This window comes from Chrysochloris asiatica, unplaced genomic scaffold (assembly GCF_000296735.1).
Source record: "Chrysochloris asiatica unplaced genomic scaffold, ChrAsi1.0 scaffold00009, whole genome shotgun sequence".
NCBI lineage: Eukaryota > Metazoa > Chordata > Mammalia > Afrosoricida > Chrysochloridae > Chrysochloris > Chrysochloris asiatica.
This window is the reverse complement of record NW_006408527.1, coordinates 19340170-19357091: the sequence shown is the minus strand read 5'-3', so window position 1 is coordinate 19357091 and position 16922 is coordinate 19340170. Positions and strand designations below refer to the sequence as shown.

At 42.7% G+C, this 16922-nt stretch overlaps 1 protein-coding gene across 1 annotated transcript in view; it reads left to right on the top strand.

Moving 5' to 3' along the window:
- The first annotated feature begins 1012 nt into the window (after nt 1-1012).
- Nucleotides 1013-16922, top strand: part of LAX1 (lymphocyte transmembrane adaptor 1) — a 39329-nt gene continuing 23419 nt past the window's right edge. The window contains exons 1-5 of the mRNA XM_006834219.1: nt 1013-1101; nt 3402-3499; nt 4217-4327; nt 4942-5027; nt 7755-8618. Coding sequence (XP_006834282.1) covers nt 1013-1101; nt 3402-3499; nt 4217-4327; nt 4942-5027; nt 7755-8618 — 1248 coding nt within the window. The remainder of the gene's footprint in view (nt 1102-3401; nt 3500-4216; nt 4328-4941; nt 5028-7754; nt 8619-16922) is intronic.

Genomic DNA, 16922 nt, shown 5'->3' with positions numbered 1-16922 from the left:
AGTAAGACTTGCTGAAAAATTAAACCTGGAAGTTTCAAAAATTCTCTGTGTCTCAGAAAATCTATTTTTCATGAATTTTATAACAGGCCATAAAGCACTGGATCAACCCAGGGACCAGTGGTTGGAAGATGTGCTTTCTACTGTCTTATTAAGAGATAGCTGAGTAGCATTTCCTGTGCCCCATGCCTCATTAGCACATTGGTGGCTTCACTTCCTGTGACTGACTCTGTGTTTCCATTCTGGCAGGCATTTGCTTTTTTCTCTTTAGGGGCGGGAAGTGATGAGGGTAGACGTGAGGGGGGGATGAGGATGAGTTTCTCACTGAACTCCCCGGACTTCTTAGCAGTCTCCCACTCTCGCTCTACCAGAGGCAAAGACCATGGATCGCCCTTGAACTGGCTCCTTTGGTAACACCACACCAGGATAAGATCTTACCTCCTGCACTGGGACTTTGTAGCCACAACCAGGTAGAACCAATCTGTTTTTTGTATGTTGGGTCAGCTCAGCCTGACATTTCAATGGCAGGGATGAGGTAGGGAGCTTGTCAAAGGAAAGAAATTTCTAGAAGGAAAGAAATAAAACCCAAAAGGCTTTTGTTTATGAATAGGGTAGGAAATTTATTGGGAGCAAGCAAGTTCTAGAATGAAAATAAAGAAATGGGTGCTTTAGAAAGAAAGAAATAAAAATCACAAAACCTTGTTTGTGAAGGACTCCAGTTAATAGATATTTAAGATCAAGAAATCTTAAGCGTGAACAGCTATGAATTAGAGAGTGTTTGGAAGAAAGGTAGGGGAGAAGGATTTCTCTAATTCTGTACATTTTCTGCTAACCAATTGTTTACCTCACAAATGATCGTATGCAAAGTACAAACCAATTTGCCTTTTCTCCTAGGAGTCAGCAAATTAGGAAGAGCCAAAAAGAGTGGTAGGCATGCTGGGTAGCTGATTATGACCAAGAAAAGGCTTAGGAGGAGAAGCTGAACCCAAACAGCATTGCAGGGGTCCATGTGACAATGGATCATAGCACTCCAGCCCTTGCAGAAATCAAAGGGAGGACCTTGAAGCCCAACACACTACAGGTAACTCTTGGCATCCCAAATAGGTGAGTGACTTGGGTAGTGAGCCCCACCATGCTCTGATTTAAACAGAGGGTCCTGGACAGCCTGGGGGGAGCTTTAAGCACAACCATACTGCCACCTCTCACAACCAAGCTAAGGTGCACTAAGACCACCAAACTGTAGATTCGAAGAGTTTTACACAGGGAAGCCAGGAGGAAAGGAATAAGTGTTGAAGAGAGAAGAAAGGTGTTGGAGAAATGGAAAAGTTGTGAAAACACAAAATTGTTTTAGAGCTAGCTGTCAGCCTAGTTGGATTTCTCACATCTCAGGGGTCTGATTGCTGACCTTGGTCTTTCCTAACTAAGGGACCAACCAATCACTTCAAAAAAAAACTAGATCTCATCGTGATAAAAACAAAAGGATCACTTTTCCAAGGGAAACATTCCCACCCCCTCCACACACAGAGTAGACAGAGAGGGGCAACTTGGACATTGGATACCCAAATGGGGAGGGAGGGACTACAAAGGCAAGAAGTAACTGGCTTACAAGCTTTCAAGAGGGAACCTAGAGCTAGGGGGCATGGCGGAAGGCAGAATCACCAGTGAGTACTATCCAATTTGTCTAGGTGGAGCTGATGAAATGAAATACAGATGGGTTACGTGAGATACTGTAGTGAATAATGGTTATCAAGACGGATTGTGAGTGTTGGAAATGCAATGGTAGATGTTTTGTAGCAAGGAAGAGAGCGATTATTTCTCCAGTCTAGGAGCGGAGGTCTCTGAGACCACCAACAGATAAGAGCCAAGAACGAGACCCCACCCAGAGAACCGGGGATGCCTGAGATGGAGACAGAGATGATGACATGGAGGGATGAAGCGGCTGGGGACTTTGGATCCAGAGAGGGAGAGGAATTGTGGGCTGAAGACTGAGGGGGGATAGGGGAGTGTAGAGCACAGGCTTCTAGGATATGCCCTTTGGTCGGAAGACAATGCATGGAGGGGATTGGAACCATGGCAATGTAATGATATACGATGGAATTAATACGGAACTGAGGTTCTCTCATGTAAATTATCATATAACTCACAATAAAACATAAAAAAAAAAAAAAAAAAGGAAATACCAGAAGAGTAGCAGGTCTGTTCAAGGAAAACAGTAGTTCTGTTTTGGAAATCATTGGTTTGAGAATGCTATAAGGCAGCCTAGTGGAAATGTCAAGAAGAAAGTTGGATAAACAAAGCAGAAATATTCAGTAGAAAGCCGGGTAAATATTGGTGAGGAGGACAGGAACTCTTACAAAGTTTCCCTGGCAAATGATCTTTTAGGGGTAGCAAGGCTGCTACTGAATCCCTGCTACAAGCTCACTTGACTGTTTCCTGCTACAGTAGACATAGCCTTCTGGGGTTGTCGTTTGAATGCATTTCACAACCCAAGCAAAGCCGAGCAGTAACTCCAGCTCTGCCAAGGAGTTGCAAGGTAGCTCAGAACTTGCTCAGGGCATTTGCATTGGTCAGATTCCACAAAACAGCAGTGTGTTGCCTGGAGACCAGCTCCACAACTTGGAGGTTACTCAAGTTCAGCAAGCTGGGCTCTGCCAAGGAGCCACTCCCGACTAAGAGCAGGATGAGCCTCTCCTCCGTTTCAACCAGGAAGCTTGGAGAGGAGAAACAGAGGCCAAAGCAGATAGACTTGCTGTTACAAGTTTGTAGTTCAGTGTGGTGGAACAGAAAGAGCATCATCCTTGGACCCAAACAATCTAGAGTCACATTTCATCTCTGTTTACTTCCTAGCTGCGTGATCTTTGACACCTTATTTTAACTTTCTGAGTCTAAAACTCTGTGTCTTTGGCCACAAAGAGAGGCAGGAAATTGTTATAAAGATTAAATAAGGTTCTATGCAGCGGTTCAAATTCACCAGCCCCTCTGCAGAAACCCTATACAGGGTTGCTAGGAGCTGGTTGTTGTTTTTTTAAGTTTTTATTGTGAATTGAATAAAAGTTTACAGGGCAGATCATCAGTTTTACATTCAACACATCATATACCTTGTTTCATTACAATGTAGGAGTTGGTTTGAACCACAATATTGGCAGTCCTTGAAAACCCCATACAGGCTCACTATGAGTCGGAACTGACTCAATGGCACTTAACAACAACATACAGTAAGCCCTCAAGGGAATATGTCCTTTTCCCCCTTGTGAAATTGGCCCCTCTCCTTGAAGTCACTATTTAGAGATGCCCTAATTTTGGCTTTCCTTTATGGAGGGTCCCTTCCAAATCCTCAGGGCTCATACAACTGAAGGAAGTTTCTTTTCTAGCTTCCCACCCTCCCATGGTGTTTTTCCTCCTAGAAACCACCAGAGCATCGGCATCTTTTCTGTGATAGCAGGGCTCCTTGCCACCCTCCTGATCATTACGATTTTGTGCATCTTGTGGAGCTGGAAGAAACGTAAGTCCTTTGTTCCAAAATTGAGACCCACTAGGACTAATAATAAGCCAGGCATTTAAAATCCATTTTGAGCTATTTGATCTCCCATATCTCTAAGATTGCTTTGAGTCAGAGTTGACTTGATGGTATCGTGTTTTGGTTTTGTTCATTTTTAAATCTCCCATGTTTGGTGTCCCTGGATAGAGGAAACAATTAATGTGTTCAGCTGCTAACTGTAAGATTAGAGTTTCAAATCTAGAGGCATCTTGAATGAAAGACCTGATGATCTACTTCCCCCAAAAAATTAATCTTTGGGAACCCTGTGGAGTCACCATGAGCTGGAATCAACTCAACAGCTGCTGTCTATTTAACATCTACCACACCAAGTTATTTCCCAAGGATAAACTTCTGCGCAAGAGAGACCTCTGTTCTTACCCCACACATCAGTCACTGTCATACTCAATATCTGAGCAGCGGCTCCCAAATGCCCAGTGCTGACTGAGCTCAGTTGTGAAAGTCTCTGGTCCAGTACCCTTATGCCACAATTTGCTCTTCCTGCTTCTGTTCATCAAGTCTTCTATTGGCCTAGCTCAGACTAGACTAGCCTAGACTGAAAAAATGTGTTTTTTAAATGACATCTAGTGAGAGTGGAGAACAATTCCAAGGAACAACAGTCCATTCCTAAGAGTCTATGCAGCTGACCCTTGCCCTTACCCTATCTCTTGCATTGCCTTGCAGGCCCAGTTCCTTACTTCCGAGTTACTGCCATGTCCTCGTTGACCCTGCCTCAGTACAGACAAAGACCTAAGAACATTTATGACTTCTTGCCTCGGAGGCCAGAAGAGCCAGGTAGGTTCTTGCGACTAACCATGGAGCCCAAATACAATAAATATCTGCTCCCAGGACACCTGGGAGAATAGGGTTGATAGGTTGCAAGGCTCAGCTCCAGTGGGAGTCTGTTGTTGTTGTTAAGTGCCTTCAAGTCAAATCTGACTCATGGTGACCCTGTATAGGGTTTCCAGGGAGAAGCTGGTGGGTTTGAACTACCGGCCTTGTAGTTTGCAGTTTCAGTACTGATCCTACAGGGACAAGACAGGAGTCCATTGGGGGCTTAGAGAGCTCTGAACAGAATAGACTTGTCTGGGTTTGGGGTTTTATTTTTGGCTGTATGTTAAGCAAAAGACAAAGAAAGGGAGTGTCTAGGTATGGGGAGAACATGAAAGACTAAAACCACCCAAAGGTTCTTTCCCAGCTTCCCCAGGCCTTATCCTCTAGTGCCAGTGGTGCTATGCAGGATCCTGGGTCCCAGAGACCATCATTATCATAGCTCTAACTGTCTGAGAACAACATACCAGACCCCAAGGCACCACACAACCCACTTTCACCCATGATGTGGGGATTGTCTAGTACAAAGTCTTCAGAGCACTCACTCTCTCACCAGGACATGGTATCTCTTCTTTCAGGGAGACATCAATCCAGGAACATTCGCGTTTTCAGCACTGAAAGCCTCCTTTCCAGAAATTCTAACAGCCCTACCCCTCATCATGCGGTAAGAGTCAAACCCCTTGAGAGAAATGACAGGTCTCTGGCAGAAAAGCTGAAGTGAAAGAGTTCTGGTCTAGGATCTTATTTCACCACAGATATGTGATGTGTCCTTTGGCACTTACCCTGCAGCCCTATTAATAAATCGGGTTGACCAAGACTTCCCTACTGCCCAAGAAGGAAAATTAAGAAAGAACAGAGCAATTGCTTGCAATTTTAAGAAAAGCACCAGGGCATGTGTATTCCATGATATGATGTTAGAACTGAAGTGGATTGTTTTAACAAAGATATTAGAACTGGCTTATCCAAAGGAGAGTCAACTCCTTCATAGTAATCAGCTCAGCAAGGCACACAGATAATCTAACAACACCGTGGCTGTTCAAAACACTTTAAAACTCTGCTTTGGGAATTACTTCTAGGGTCTGTGTCCTATTGTTCCAACTATCCTCAGTAGTAGCAATTCATAAGTCACTCAGCACTGTAACTGAGTTACAAAGTGATCAAACGGGGGCTGTCCTTTGAGGTTATTATTATTGTCAGATGTTACTGAGTTGATTTCCACTCACACTGACCTCAGATGGCAGCAGAACTGGTGGTATTGTAGGATAAGCACTGGATTGCTAATCTACCAGCTGCTCCTCTGGAGAAAAATGAGACTTCTCCCCCAAAGATTTACAGTCTCAGAAACTCTATAGGGTCGCTGAGTCAGAATCAACTTGATGCCAGTGTGCTTAGTTTGGTTTTGAATCTTAAAGGGAAGAGATCATCAAGTCTTTCTGTTTGGGAGGTGCTGGGTGGTTTAGAACTGCCAACCTTTTGGTTAGCAACCGAGTGCTTAACCATTGGGCCACCAAGGCTCCCTATTCCTTCTTTGAGGTTACCAAGGAAGGAAGAATTACAATGAATAACTATAACCTCATGTATCTTATGATTTGGTTCTGAAGGCAGCTCCAGGGAAGAGCCCAAGACTAATTCTGTCAGGAGGCACCGTCTATAGTAGAGGGGTTCCTATTTAATTCTCATAGATTAGCTTGTGTTTATTGAAGGAGCAGTCTCTCCTATTCTGTGGCCATCCTCAGGTAAGTATGGCAGTGCTCCTGCTGATTTTGTTCAGTACCCAACCTCTCAGTACCCAGGGGTTTAGGTTCAATGACACAGCCATGTCCACCCAGTCTATGCCTTTGCTTCCTCGTCCTCTAGGCATTCCACTCCTTGAGCTCTGCTGCTGCAAGTTCAGACTTCCCCAGGGCAGCAAGGGGATAAGGGCATGGGGGCAAAAGTAAATTTCATTGGCAAAGCTCATTCTAGAATGTGGGTGGGACCTGAGTGAATTTAGAGTTTTAATCCCAAACTGACGTATGCTTGTAAAGAAATTTGATTTGGACTCAGCAGGATTTTAGGAACATCCTGAATCAGCTGCTAACATTAAAAAACTAAGAGATTTCAAATTGAAAGTCCAGATTTCCTACTTTCTTGAAAATCTAGAAGTTCTGGAAATATCCCCTTTGTAAAAGGAACTCTGGTAGCTTAGTGGTTACGAATCGGGCTGCGAACCTCAGGGACAGCAGTTTGAAACTACCAGCTGTTCCGCAGGAGAAAGATGAGGCTTTCTGCTCCTGTAAAGATTTACAGCCTCAGAAACCCTGTACAGGGTCGCTATGGGTCGGAACCGACTCCACTGCACATAACAACAACAACCATGTTCATCTCTTATGATCACTATAAGCATTATAATGTTTGGGCTTGTTATTTGCATTAAAAAAACAATGTAACCAACTGAGTCTGTATGTCAGTTCCCCTTTTAATAACAGTGGTGGTGATGTGTCCCTGAGTCACTTTCAGCTTATAACTAAAGACCTTCTATAGGATTTCTTAGGCCCTAAATCTTTATGGGAACAGAAAGCCTTATCTTTCTCCCGCTTAATAATAATGGCAAGCCTTTTTTTTTTCTTTTTCTTTTATGTACCAGGGGACATTGTAAATACTAATTGTCTTGGTTATTTGGTGGTGCTGCTCCTCTAAAACCCTATACAAGGGTCGATATGAGTTGGAAATGACTCAATGGAATTTGACAACAACAACATACATAAGATAGACCACAAGTAGAAAGCCTTAACAAACAGAACTTTACTCTGTCTCAGTTTAGGAGACTAGAAGTCAGAAATCAGGGTGCCAACTCTAGAGGAAGGCTTTATCTGTTGGCTCTAAAGGAAAATTTTGTTTCTTCCCAGCTTCTGTGCCTGGGAGACCTTCCTGTAGCTTGGCATTTTCTTCTCCTTTCTCTGCTCCATTTGATTGCTTGTTTAATCTCTTTAATAGCTCAAAAAGGATTAGTTTAAAATACATTGTATTTGAAACTGGCTTCATTAACATAACAAGAAACCCCATTTCCAAATGAGATTATAACCACACATAGAGGGGTTAGGATTTACAATACATATATTTTTGAGGGGGAGATCACAATTCAATCCATAACACTAGTAATCCATTTTCTCTTCACAAAAATCTTATAATGTTGGTATTATAATCATCCTTAAATTAGAAAACATGAATTCCATGCATTTGTCTATGCTCTCTCGTTAGGTAAGTGGTGTGGCTGGGATTTGAGCCCTTCATTCTGAACCTAATCCTATAGCTTTAGTCACCAAGCTACGCTACCTCTCGAAGTGCTCTGAGTTTCTCCAGTTTGTAATACTGCCCCTACCCCTCACTGACCGTGTCTTCTTCCCCACAGTCTTCATGCATGGGCAATGCCGTCCAGGTGCGTCAAGGCCATACCTGTACCGTAGCGTATGTGATGGGTGTCTATGACAATGCCATGGTGCCCCAGATGTGTAGGACCCTCACTCCTTCAGCATACTACATCAATGTCGGAGCTTCCAGAGACGACCTAAGCATTTCATCAGAGGATTCGAGGGACTATGTCAATGTGCCCAGAGCCGAAGAGATCACTGTGACTGTAACTTCCACCTCCCCTGGGAACCTCTTTGTCCTCCCAAGAGCACAAGAGCTGGACTTTCCTGACAAAAGAGACATGGGCCACAGGGATACCAGTGAAGACACCAGAGTTTGGTCTCCAGGAACTGAGAGCGATGACCAACTCAGTGATGAGGAAAGTTCTTCTCAGACTTCAAATGACTATGTGAATATGTCAGAATTCAATCTTGGGGCCACCCAGGCAGAGCAGTCCTGGATGACTTTGCAGTGCTCCCGAGATTATGAAAATGTTCCATCAGCAGATGCCGATGGAGGCCAGCAGCAGGCAGGGGAAAGAGTGACATCCTTAAATATAGACCCTGTAGAAGGCAGGACAGATGCTCTGGGGACCCACATGCAGCCTGTCATGCAGTCAGGCAGGTTTCTTGTTTTAGTGGATCACATGACCTTTCAGCCATTGGCACAGAGTGAGAATAGTCAGATGAAGCATGGAGAAGAGTCATCAAGTGAGGATGATAGTGACTATGAGAGAGTGCTACCTGCCAATTTAGAATACAGAGACTCTGAGCAGGGACTGGATACCCAGCTCCTTCCTGATGAATTAAGACCTAGTCACCCAGCTGGAAAGCTCCAGGGGGTGGTTTATCCTGCTGTACCCATGGTCTGTAGTGATGATCTCTGACCACTCCAGTGTCTCAGAGGAATCATTTGGTTGGGCTCAAAAGAGGCTGAGGTAAATAGGGAACTAAAGCTTAGAAGGAGCACAGGTTTGGGAAAGCCAGATAGGTATTCCTGTCACCCATCATACCAACCTAAGAATTCTTGCTGAATCTGCATTTATAGGAGATAAGCAATGGAATCATGCCTTTTGCCCAGTGGAAACATGAAGTCATCTAAAATCTTTGCCTTCACTAACGCCCAGCTGCAAAGCAAGAGTACAGATTATTTTGTAATCTAGGCAGAGGCCAACAGGAAGGAAGAAGTCAAGGGGAGGAGTTTCCCCCTTTAAAAAAAACAAAAAGTGCAGACAACCAAATGCTAGTAAGAATGCGAAACAACAGAAACTCAGTCATTGCTAATGAATTGAAAAGCATATTATAGTCACTTTGGAAGACTGCCAGTCTCTTATTAAGTTAAATATATACTTCCCAAATAACCCAGCCATCCCATTCCTAGGTATTACCCACGTGAAATGAAAATTTATGTTCCCATAAAAACTGACACATGAGTGTTTGTAGCAACTTTATTCATAATTGTCCCAAACTAGAAATAACCCAAATATCCTCAACAGGTGAGTGGTTTAAACAAACAGTGGTACATTTACTCTGGATTTGAGTTGAAGATACAATATGAGCTCAGGTTTATTTTAATATACTTAAGGTGGTGGTGGTGGTTATGGGCTGCAGAGTCGGTCTTAGCTCTTGGCCACCCTGTATAGGGTTTCAGAGGCTATACATCTTTACGAGAACAGAATGCCTCATCATTCTCCCAAGGAGCAGCTGGTAGATTTGCACTGCTGACCTTGTGGTTAGCAGCGCAACTTGTAACCCACTATGCTACCAGAGCTAAGTGCCATCAAGTTGCTTCTGACTCATCACAACCCTGTATAGGGTTTCCAAAGAGCAGCCGGTGAACTTGAACCCCTGACCTTTCAGTTCAAACCAACTTTACAGTCCAGTGCTTTAACCCACAGCACCACACCAGGTCTCCATATATATATGATGGTAGTGGTTATGTGCCATCGAGTTGGTTCCGACTCATATTATGGGAGCAGAAAGCCTCATCTTTCTCCCATGAAAGAGCTGGTCGTTTCAAACTGCTGACCTTGAGGTTAGCAACCCAATTTGTAACCACCACACCACAAGAGTTTCTTATATATATAGTTGTTGTTAAGTGCCGTCAAGTCAGTTCTGACTCACAGAGACTCTGTATAGGGTTTCCAAGGAGTGTCTGGTAGGTTTAAAACATAGACCTTGTTGTTAGCAGTCCAGTGCTTATCCTATAGCACTACACCAAGTGGTGGTGGTGATGGTGGTGTGTCGGTTTCAACTCATAGCTAGTGACACTGTATAAGGTTTCCAAGGCTGCAAATCTTTATAGGACCAGAAAGCCTCATACCTAGCTTAATAATAGTGGTTAGTGTTCAGTTGCTAACTAAAAGGTTGGGGGTTCAAAGCCACCAGTGGCCCCATGGGAGAAAGATATGGTAGTTTGGTCCAGTAAAGATTAGTCTTAGGAACCCCATAGGGTAGTTCTCCTCTGTCCTATAGGGTCAGGTTTGGATTTGGGTTAGTTTAGACCAGTTCTATATGGCACTGTGGTAGTAGATGTTTGACCCCATGCATTTTGTCAAAATACAAAGAAAAGTGCACCACCAGGAATGACTTTAATTGAATTAAAAAAAAAAAAAAAAGAAAAGAAAATTAAGCCTAATGTCAGCAGAACCTGGGGTGACTGCAAATTGCAATAAATGAATGTGATTGTATTATAAATGTATGATGTAATCTCACTGAAGGGGGTGGAAGGGAATGAACTGACAAAAGTAACTTTGGAAAGCAGTGTTTTCATTCTAAACCTAATAGCATGGAAACTACATGGATACTTCACTCCAGTTGGAGAATCTTTATCTCAAAGGAATAGCATTAACAATTCTGAGATTACTTTATTCTTGGTTGGTGGTTGTATGCCGTGGAGTCGCTTCTAACTCATAGGGACCCTGCATAGGGTTTCTGAAGCTGTAAATCTTTACAGGAGCAGAAATCCTCCTCTTTCTCCTGCAGAACAGTTGGTAGTTTCAAACTGTTGGCCTTGAGGTTAGCAGCCTAAGTTGTAACCACTACGCTAGCGGAGTTCCTTTGCTTAATTCTAGGGTTAAACAAATAGGTCAATATATTGTAGATAGCCCCAGCCAAGTCTCTCACTGTCAGAGAAAGAAGCTACAAATAAGCAAGTTGGAAAGGCTAGAATGAATCCTATGATTTTGAATTCAAGTTTGGGGATACAATATGAACTCAGGTATTTTAACATTTATGGTGGTGGTGGTGGTGGTGGTGGTATGCCATGGAGTTGGTTCTGATTCATAGCGACCCTGTATAGTGTTTCTGAGGCTATACATCTTTTGGGGAGCAGAAAACCTCATCTTTCTCCTGAGGAGCCACTGGTGGGTTTGAACTGGTGACCTTGTGGTTTGAAGTCCAATCTTTAGAGTACAGAGCAACATCATTCCCCAACATATATTCTGTTGTTGTTGTTAAGTGCCATCGAGTCGGTTCTGACTCATAGTGACCCTGCATAGGATTTCCTAGGAGTGGCTGGTGGGTTTGAACTGCCAACCTTGTGGTTAGCAGTCCAGTGCTTAGCATACAGAGCCATACCAGAACTCCAACATATATACTAGGGAGGTTCAAAATATTGTGGAAAAAATGAAATGAAAAGAGAATAGAATTTTCAACAAACTTTTTGAAGCCCCCTTATACAAATAGATCATCACAGAAATAAATACATATTTGTGGGCACACATGGATTAGTATACATGCATCTGTTTTCTAGCTCTGTACACTGAGCAGGGCTGGGAGTAGTGACACCCCAGTAGCAACCAGCACATCTTGGTTTCAAAATACCATTCTTCATTGAATGTACTTAGGGCTTCTTGAAGAAATGGGTGGCTCTAGTGTTGAGGCAGGGAAAATATAAGATGAACCTGGGGTGTCTTGTGGGTCCCCAAAGTAAGGAAGTACAAAAAACAAAAGAAGAAAACTTGAGGGCAAGTCAAAAGAAGCCAACCCAAAGACCTTCCATTTAGCTTCCACGAAGCTAAAATAAGCTGAGCAATAAAAATAAATAATTAAAATATTGATTGATTAGCCAATAAATGTCCATGAGCCCATACCATAAGTAAATAGTTGAATAAGTCAATTAGAGGAAAATTACCAATCTTCTCAACAGATGACTTAAATAATGTAGAAGAAATGAGGGAAATATGGGGGAGGGGGGGGAAGTCATCGTTAGCGTTTACTTCTCAGCCACAAAGAGAAATGAAATTCTCATACACGCTACAACATGGATGAAACTGAAAACATGCTAAATGTCAGACAGAGATTGTATGATCCCCTTTATGTGAAATATCTAGAATACACAAATGCATCTAAACAAAGCTTACCAGTGGTTACGAGGAGTGGGTGGGAAGGGGAAGTGAGATATTCTCCTTGAAGGGGTGCTACTGAGTTTCAGTTCAGGTTGATGAAAAAGGTAGAAGCAGATAGTGGTGATGGCTGCACAAAATGATGGTGTCATTAATGTCATTGAATGTTATGTGTAAAATCGGGTGTCATGGCAAATGTTTTGTTACGTATATTTGTATCACAATTTAATAAGAGACTACAATTTTATGTTGTTGTGAAGTGCCATCGAGTTGGTTCCGACTCATAGCAATGCTGTATAGGGTTCCTGAGAGCTGCTGGTGGGTTTGAACTGCTGACCTTGTGGTTTGCAGTCGTGTTGAGCCTACAGTGCCACACAAGGAGTCCACCACATTTACTATAGGCAAGTCTACTGGTGAAAGCTAAAATTAGTGAGTGATACTTTAAGGAGAAACACAACTACACAGCCTTGAAGAGTTGAACACTCTCCCCCTAATATTTATTCACAACAGTGGTAGTTTCAATCCACAGCTACAAATTCCTCAAAACCTTCCTCTCTGGAAGGTGGAGCTTGATTTCCTTGAGTGTGGGCCAGATGTCATAGCTCATTTTTAATGAACAGAGTATGGAAAGGAAAAACAGTAACTACACAATAGAGAAACTTGGCAGAAAGTTCGTAACCAAATGAGCAAGTTCAGCATTTCTAGTAATAAGTCACCTCTGCATTCTTCCTAAAAATACATAACCCAGTCTAATCATGAAAAAAAATCAGAAAACTAGTGTGAATAACATTTTACAACATACCTGACCAGAACTTTGTCATGAAAGACAAAGAGAGGCTGAGAAACGGTCCCAGACCAAGAAGACATGATGATTAGATGCAGCTGGTGTCTTGGGTTGGAGCCTGGATAGAAAAAAGAACATTAGTGTGAAAACTGGTGATGTTTAAATAAAGTCTACATTATAATTAAGAGGGTTGTTGGTACGTCCGTCGAGTCTGTTCCAAGTCCTAGTGACCTCCATGTGACAGAGTAGTACTGCCCCATGGAGCTTTCTAGGTTGTAATCTGTACGGGAACAGATTACCAGGTTTTTGTCCCAAAGTGATGCTGGTTGAGTTCAAATCACCAACCTTCCAGTTAGCAGCTGCACGTGTAACCATCATGCCACCTTAATAGTGTTATACCAATGTCAACTTCGTACTTTTCAATAATTGTGTGCCATGGTAATAAAAGATGTTAACAGGATATACAGGACACTCTGTATTATCTTTGCAACTCTTTTATACATCTAAAATTTAAAATAAAATTTAAAGATAGGATGGATGAATCTGAGAGTGAAGATGTCTACGTTGGTCCCACTAAAATAAGTGAAAGCCATTCTGTGCCTTTGTTGCTTCTGCAAAACAACATAAAGTACAGGTGTAAGGAGTCCTGGTGGTGCTGTGGATTGGGTATTAGGCTGCTAATGGCAAGGTCAATGGTTCAAACCCATCAGCAAATCCTCAGAAGAAAGAGGAGGCTATCTGCTCTTGTAAAGATTTACAGTCTTGGAAACTCTATGGTGGTGGTGGTTGTTATGTGCCGTGGAGTTGTTCCGAAGCATAGCAACCCTGTACAGGGTTTCCAAGGCTGTAAATCTTTATGGGAGCAGAATGCCTCATCTTTCTCCCATGGAACAGCTGGTTGTTTCGAACTGCTGACCTTGCGTTTCACAGCAGAGCTACCAGAGCTCCTTTGGAAACTCTATGGAGAAACATAATAAGTCAATGACAGTGCGTTCAGTTATTGAGTTTTGTATGGTGCTGCAGGATAAAATGCACTGAATTGCATGATCGGTTTGAACATAAGATTGGTGGTTCAAAGTCACCAGCCACTCCTTGGAAACCAACTCAACGGCACTTAACAACAACAACATAATTATTCTGGCTATTTGTTTTGTTTCATTAACATATGTACCCAGTCTTCCTTATCAATCTTCAGGCACTTTGCCAACTGGAAAAAAAAATTATTTATACCCACCCTGGCTCACAGTGTAAGGTCCAAGATAAAGACAGATTAATGATAATTGATGTTTGGTGCTGTGATACGAGTGCCAGGACATATACTGTAAGATGTTGAGTGAGGTGTTTTTTTTCCCCTAATGTTCCAGAATTGAGGCTAAGACTGAGTGCTAAAGGTGCAAATTACCCCACTTTCTTAGTTTAGAGTGCCACCACTTGCTGCTGGGAGTCAGTCTGCCTTCTTCTCTCCCCATCCCAGTACCCCAAGAATTTACTGAGTAAAGGGAAACTAGTCCTATAACGGACTGGTCTCCACTATATCACATCCTTGGTTGATGTAGAAGAACTGAGAGGTGATCAAAGCTAGAGAGACCAGTTAGAGAAGCTTTTTCTCCCTCCTTTTACTATCACCCCTGGAAGATGATCATCATCTCCCTCTGCAGAGGACTTAAGGAATTCTGGTGGCCAAACAGTGAAGTGCTAGACTGCTCACCAAAAGGTCAGCAGTTCAAACCTACCAACCACTCCATGGGAGCAAAAAAACTGCTTTTTGCTTTTTTTTTGCATTATGGCAATCTGCTCCCATAACAATGACAGACTTGGAAACCCTCTGAGGCGGTTTTACTCTGTCCTATAGAATTGCTATGAGTCGGAATCAACTCAACACACAACAAGAAGCAGTGTGGGGAGAAAGAAGTCACCAGAACTGAGAGAGACTGTGAAGCAGCTGGCCATGCATTATGGAACAAGGCAAGGATAAGTGCATAATAGAGAAAAGTGACTGGGTGTGGGCAGTGGGTTTAGTTTGGGTTTGGTACAATGGAGCCTGCATGTGGGTGGAAAGAGAAGCACACATTATGCATACCCATTATTCCTTGTGACTGTATATGCATATAGCTTTGACAATGCCCCACAAACATAGATTATGGGTCCATGTGACTCAAAGTGAGTACAAGAAATGTGGCATCTACCACTGAGTTATCAGGGACTCTGACAGTCCTGAGAGACTGCACTTTCTGTTCAAACCAGAGCCTTGAACCCAGAAAGAAGACAATAGTGTTTTAAGAAATACAAATGGCCGAGGAACCCTATCATATCCTTTCTCACTTGAATGATTTCGCTGTTAAGGCTTAACAGTTAAGCTGAAAATAATGGGATACAAAGAAAAAGAAAGACAGAGCATCTCTCATAGTTCCTTTTCCCTTTAATCTTTCCTTATTCATCAGTAAGTCAAAGGTAGAATGTTGGCAGGATGTGTGTATGGCAAGAAATGAGATAAAAACACTTGAGTTATTTTTGTGCAGTGTTTCCACTGCTGTGGTAAGAATGAAATACATATGTATGTACAAAATAAAATTAGTCTGGTTTTGGTGATTCCACATACAAGTTTAATGTACTTATATCTGGCATGGGAAGAAGTTTCCTCATCTCAGCATAGGAATTAAAAACTCGGAAGCTATAAAAAGAAAGACTGTCAAATTTGACTAAACCCACTCCTCATTAACTGCAAGGCCAGGGATTCATATTCACTAGCCGTTCCTCGGAAACCCTATACAGGGTCCCTATGAGTCAGAACGGACTCAACGGCACTTAACAACAACAACAACTCCTCACTCATCATCATGGTTAGATTCCAAACACTAGACTGCTTTGAGACGATGGAGGATGACTGCATCATTACATAACTGCTAAACCACCAAGAGTCGTGGCCGAGCCAAGCTGACACATAATCTTAACCATGAAACCCAGCATTCCTCTTGCCTCACATCTCGCAGTTCATTACTGCCAGATGTACATCATTACATTTTTTTACTATTGTCATGAATGCAAAATGTCAGATAATGAGATAGTCAATAAGTGAGGAAATGTTACTGTTAAATGTGTTCTAACTGATCCTGACTCACTCTTGTTGTTAGGTGCTATCAAGTCAGTTCTGACTTATAGCGACCCTGAATAGGGTTTCCAAGATTGTAAATCTTCATGGGAGTAGAAAGCCTCATCTTTTTCCCAATGAGCAGCTGGTGGATTTGAACTGCCAACTTTGTGGTATAGCAGTCCAGAGCTTATCCCACAGATCCACCAGGGCTGTTTACCACAATAATAGGCTCAAACATATCAACTATCATGAAGTTGAGGTAGGACAGGGTGCCATTTTGTTCTGTTGTTCAAAACATCACCAAAAGGAGAGAACAAACAAGATGGCGGATTGGGTGGAAGTGCTAAGGGAGCTCCGTTAGCAACAACACAGAATACCCAACCAAGCAGGCTCAGGGGATGGTCCCAGAACTCTGAACCACATATAAAGGAATATTTATAAGGTTGGAAGGCTTACAGATGGGGGAGTTTGTGGCAGAAGCAAGAAATCCATTCCTTTCTAGTTCGGAATGCTCAGCTGCTCCAGGAGCCGCCATCTTGGGTGAAACCAAGCGGGGGAAGGATCATAGCAGTCACGGACACCTGGCAGAACTGCGGAGATAAAGGTGTGGACATTCTTTTCTTTTGGTATCTGTTCATTGGTCCCTTGTTGTCTGCGCACCTCCATTCTGGTGACTGTAGGGATGCCTGAGCTAATGGACACCTCAGCTCCACCCTCAGAGGGTTCTACTACGCATGCTCACAGATCTCCTCAAAATTTAAAGAGACAGTTTCCAATTAAAACCAAACGGCCACAGCTGGCCCTGAATTGTTTATAACTAGAAAAAAAGCCTGAATGGGAATTGTGGAGTGGGACAAGCAGACAAAAAACAAAACAGGCTGAAAATTAAATCCTAAGTTATGTCAAAACAACCAAAAGTGGCATCTTGAAATTTCTCAAGAAGAAGAGT